Below are 5,949 nucleotides of genomic sequence, written 5' to 3'. Positions count from 1 at the left end.
TTTTACTCATTATATTATCTTTATAATAATTCTTGGAGATTACCAATTTCAATAAACTCTCTGATCCTCAATTTCCCAAGTGAAAGAATTCAGATAACTCTGTATGATTCCAACTGAAGACCATATATCCATCAATATTTATAATATTTTCAACATATGTTATGTACATGAGAATATAGAGATTCAGAATCACAATGAGGAGCCAGAAGTTTAATTAATGGAGGCTAGTCATGGAAATGTTTATAATATAAGGTCGTATATGGGACACATTTTTCAAAGGTATGACAGACAAATTTTAGAGCAAGATGAAATCATATGCAGGATTAGAAAATAACTGAGAGTATAGTCTTTTTTGGAAAACATTCATTTTTCTTAATAGTATAATCAAAAATGAAGACAATAGCACTTTAGACACTTTTGTTAAATCAAAGGGTACCATGTAAATCATTGTACTGGAACAATAGGCCTAAGCCAGGACTATCTAGGCAAACCAGGATATATAGTCAAGAAAATAATGTCATTTCCTTTTAGAAGAGAAAGTAAAACATCCACATTTTTTACTCATTCTAAGGAAATAGCATATTCATAGATATATTTTTACATTTCAGAGTTACAGATTGTTTCAGTTGTGGTTTGCCTTGTAAACATACCTTACAAATAAATACTCAATTTGCATTGTAGCAGTAACTTTATGCACACTACCAACTTAAAAAACAGCTGTAAATTCCACTTTTTTTTAGTTTGTATTCAATCTTATTAAACTAGTAAACATATTATTAGTCAATTATACCTAAAGCTATCTTTCCCCCTATTCATTTTAGTATTTATTTCAATGAGTATTATATCTATTTAGAATTCATTTTCAATTCATTTCAAATGGTACAAGCCAATCATTCAACTATTTCCTCTCACTATATTGGTATATTCTGTATTTATTAACATAGTGCAAATGAGATAACTTATTCTTTCTTTTCTTCCTTCTCCCCTTCCCCTTCCTTGTTTCCTTGTTCGCTTTTTTCCCCCTATTCTATCTCTCTTTTTTAGCAAGATGTTTTTTATCATGAAGCAAGTTAAATATTTCAGGAATATAATATTCTTTTCAAGTTATTTTAAATATTTAATATATCAGTAAAAAATGTTTTTCTGAAAATAATTCTTCTAATATCCTCTATGCCTTGTCTCATGATTTGTCACTTGCCAAAACACATTTACTTTAGATTTAGAGCTCTACCTTGCCCATAGACTAACTTGAGTGCTCTCGCTCTCTGAACATGCACACAGTTTTTGATTGACTTCCACTCAACCTGTTGGTGGACAATCCTCCCATTCATTCCATATTGGCAGGTTTCAGTATTACTCCATTCATTTCCTGTCCATTTCCCTTGTTTGAATAATACATTACATGGACAAACATTTTTTCTGCTCTGTTAGAATCCTCCTCCTCTTAGGAAAAGAATTAACCTAGTTTGATGGAAGATGTTTGGTTAAATTGCTATTTGAACTCAAAAGTTTCTGAGAGAATGACAGATGCCAGATGGTTGAGGGTTAGACCTAGCTAGAGTCTGGAAGGTACAGATAAGATCCAAATGCTTCACTTTTTAGTGATTTGCTTTCTCTTCAATTTTCCCACATTATTCAAATATTAGTAGGAAAGATGTTCTTAAAAGCATGCAAAAGTGAGATGAAAAACTTGCTTAGCATAAGGGAACACCTTGTTATAAATACTCTGGTGATTATAAGAGTCACATGTTGCTAAAGACATTGCATAAATATCATCTCAGGCTTATAAACAGTGAAAATTATTTTGCATAAAAGAAATAATTCAGGAAATTTTGTCAATTGGTAATTAAACTCAATAGTTGCCAAAATTGAAATTGGTAGCGCTGTTGTTCTCTGATCTGTGTCAGTGGCCTACCACGTTAGAAAATGCTTCTTAAATCTTATCTTTGCCATTGCAGTCAGTTTTGCCGTATTATACATTGAATTGTCTCAGGAAATTAGGTAAATGATGTTTCTAAACTATGTTTATTAATCTTGTTATAAATAAAAATACTACAAATTAGTTCAATGTAGTAATACATTCAAAATTCAAAGAATACATTTGAAACAGCTGTTCATACTTGTTAAAATTTCATTTCAGCTGTGAGTGTACACCTGGATGGACTGGACAAAACTGTAGTGAAGAAATAAATGAATGTGACTCTGACCCATGCATGAATGGAGCTCTTTGTCATGAGTCTTCCATTCCTGGGCACTTTGTATGCCTGTGCCCACCCTTTTATACTGGAAAATTTTGCCATCAACACTATAACCCCTGTGATCCACTCAGTGACCCTTGCAGAAACAACTCAACGTGCTTGACTTCGGTTGATGGAAATCATTATTGTGTGTGTAAAGAAGGTAAGAGCCTGTATTTGTTTTAATGTTATATTTCACCTTTTTGTCTGTTTGGTTTATTTTGTTTTTATGGTATTATGACTCCCTAAAAATGGGTGAGAGAAAACTTACATATACACATTGGAGATGGGGGAGTATTTGACTCCAAATATAGGTATATAAACAGACCACAGAAATAATCTAAAAAGTTAACTTAAATAGCATGATGTTGGGGGGCCAGGGGGAGTGGGTGAGGGAAAGGCAAAACTTCATAGATTTGGGCTCTTTTTTTTTGTTTTTTAAGAAATCTTCTCCTATTGTTAATAGCTTCTTTTTCTTGAATTTTGTCCATGTAGTGTTCCTTACAATAGCAGTTAGTTAGAAATGAGCATAGATAGAATCTAGGGTAATCAAATGCTTCACTGTAACTTCCCTCCTGGAGGGATCTATGAACACCATTTATGTCTGCTGTGGTTGCTAAGCCAGTATCATGTGACTCTTGTGGCTACTTTGTGCGCTAAAATAGAGCCTATGAAAGGGATAGAGGACGGGCAGATCACAAAAGACATTATTGGAGCTCCAAATCCAGCTATTCCTGAAGTGAGTAACTTCCGGCTTTCTGGGTCATATCAAGTTATTCAAGGTGCTTGATTGGGATCTCTTCAGATGTAACTGAAAGAAATCTGATTAGTGATCTGATTAGGTGATCTGCATAAATGTTTACTGCTCATGTATTGCTGACTACTCAAGAGCTATTACTATCTTCAGCAGGAATGCTTCTATCATAAAACTAGCACATTGTCATTATAACTGGAATGTGTTTGTCATAAGCACAATATAAAAACCATGTTGTATATAAAAGCCTACAACTGTTAGTTATTTTCTAATGCCAACTTATGGGTTCATGTCTCTTTCCTTGTTACTGATTCTACTAGAATAGATGTTTATTAAAATTAAGGATAGTGCTTCTTTACTCTTCTGTCCCAAAAGGTCAGCTTAGACTGTACCAATTAATTGGTATCTTAGTCAAAGCTGTTTTTGTTTGTTTTTATGAAACCTCTAGAAATTTCTGATGTATAAGAAAATCTATTGTAAGGATATAGAGGCAAGTCCTTGAATGTACATACATGACAGAAACTTCTGGACCTTAGGAGGGATTGGAACTACAAAGTGGAAAGCCATTAGCAATTGTTTTTGCAAAAATGACATGGGCTGTATAAAACAAATAATATGGGCATATAAGGTATATGGATAAATGTTTGCAGGAATGATTCAGGAAAAGCAAGATAGGAAAAAATGTGAGGGGAACACCTAATACCCTGAAACCCTCAGTAATTATAAAGTAAATAATTTAAATGAAGAATTTTCCTTTTAATAAATGTTGAGTGTGAAACTTTATGAAATATTATTCAGTAGCAAGGGAGGAGCTGATTTATTTAGCAGGATTACTCTGTGATGCTTTACTTAGCCTACTAATATATTCTCAGAATAGAAGTAATGGATAATATTTATTGAGAGGCAGTAGCCTATTTCCTCTATTAAAATAAAACCTCCTCTATTTTTGCCAAAGACAGTTTTCTACAAGACAGGTATATTTTGGGGGCATGTTATTTTTTTCCATATAAATTTTTTGACAATTTATTTGTAATTCACAGATGTACTTAATGAATTTATATAATCTAGTGAGATTCCTTTCCTGTTGAGGGATGAAGGAAAAATAAGTTCAGAGATATCATAAAACCTTATCAACTATCATATTAGTAATAATATTTTCTAACCTCATGAACATCACAAAAATATCTTGAGGACAATTTAGATTTATTTCATCTTGTATATTAGTAAAATCTTGTTGGTTTATTTTTTTTCTTGAAAATTCATCGTTCTACTTAAGGGTTTAAGAGAGATATGAGCACTGAAATCAATGCTTTGGACAGAGTAGTGGGCTGGCACAACGAATCATGTGTTTCTAACTGTGATTCAGCACAAAGAGATATTTGAAGTGTACATCGTTTCTAAACTATTTTGCTTCATATATATATTTATGTATACATGTATATGTGTGTGTGTGTGTGTGTGTGTGTATATATATATATATATATATATATATATATATGTATGTATTTGAAACTGAAATTTTTTTTGAAACCTAAGGAAATGTAGGAGTAAGTTTCTGTAAATGAGATCTAACTACTGTAAAAAATGTTTACTCACTATTCCCTTTAATACTTCAACCTCTGTAGCATATCATACTGAAGCCTGTGACATTGCTTTAAAAAACTACCTCAAAATATTAAAAAGAGGGTGACTGTGGAATAGCTTAGACACTATGCCCTGAGTTACTTTAATACTTGTTGTTTGAAAAAGTATCTACGTCAAAGGCATCATACTATTTTTTTAAGGAAAATATTCTGATCAAATTCAATTTTGAAAGTACTGAAATTTAAGGGCCACCTGGGTACCTCAGTCTGTTAAGCATCCAACTCTTGATTTCAGCTCAGGTCATGATCTCACAGTTCTTGAGAGATTGAGTCCCATGTTGGGCTTTGGACTGATAGAGCAGGATTAGGATTCTCTTAGAATTCTGTCTCCTTTCTCTCACCTCCCCTGCTCGCACACACTCTCTCTCTTTCTCTCAAAATAAATAAACTTAAAACAAACAAACAAAATAATAAAAGTACTGAAATTTAAAACCATGAAGAATTCCAAGACTTAACCTCATATATAGATACAGGATTTAGAAGCTCCACTGGAATTCTTTGCAAGCTGTTAGTGTTTGCTAAGTGCCTAGGATATAGGGTATCATGAGGAAAGAGATTTAAGGCTTAAGGTCTTGGAGTTCAGCATATGCGTTTTTGAAATTCTGTTCACAGTTTTTACTCAGTCTGTATGGTCTATCACAATTTAAATATGAATATAAATAAAACCTCAAAGCCAGAGTAGTAATGTGACTATGTACTAGATAACTAAATTATAAATGGCATTAAAATTCACTCTGAAGAACAGCAACTAGAATAACTGATACTATGATTCATCCCAAATAGAATGCTTACCAGGTAAACTACTTTGGTTAGTGTGATTGAAACTTAGAGTCAAAACAATCTAATCCATTTGGGTACAGTGTGAGCAACTTAAAAATTATAAGTGTAGTAAAACACCAGAACTATGGTGATCATGTTTTGCAAGAGAAAGTAAAGGCAGTGCTTTTGTCTTCTGTTTAGAACTGAGGTAAGTTAACTTTATCCCTATGAACATTCACCATTTTCTAGTGAAAAATAGGTAGATAGAAAGGTGTCTACTAGTAACAATTCAATACAGGTTTGTTTTGTATCTAATCTTATTTGTTTAAATAATTTCTGTGGTAAAAAAAAAATAAGTGCTTTAATAAATATAAAAATAGCACATAGAAAGACAAATATGATTCTTCAAGATTCCTGGAAACAAATGGGTTACTTTAGGTACCTTATATAAAGTGTTAGGTTTTGGTGATTTAGTATGCAATCAATTAGCTTACCTCAACATTTATGCTATATATATATATATATATATATATTTTTTTTTTTTTTTTTTTTTCTT

At 32.2% G+C, this 5,949-nt stretch overlaps 1 protein-coding gene across 1 annotated transcript in view; it reads left to right on the top strand.

Moving 5' to 3' along the window:
- The window catches only part of EYS (eyes shut homolog), a 1,624,793-nt gene that overhangs the window by 517,403 nt on the left and 1,101,441 nt on the right, over positions 1 to 5,949 (top strand). The window contains 1 exon segment of the mRNA XM_049653864.1: positions 2,141 to 2,400. Coding sequence (XP_049509821.1) covers positions 2,141 to 2,400 — 260 coding nt within the window.

The sequence above is a fragment of the Panthera uncia genome (assembly GCF_023721935.1).
Source record: "Panthera uncia isolate 11264 chromosome B2 unlocalized genomic scaffold, Puncia_PCG_1.0 HiC_scaffold_24, whole genome shotgun sequence".
Lineage (NCBI taxonomy): Eukaryota > Metazoa > Chordata > Mammalia > Carnivora > Felidae > Panthera > Panthera uncia.
This window is presented reverse-complemented; position numbering and strand designations above follow the sequence as displayed.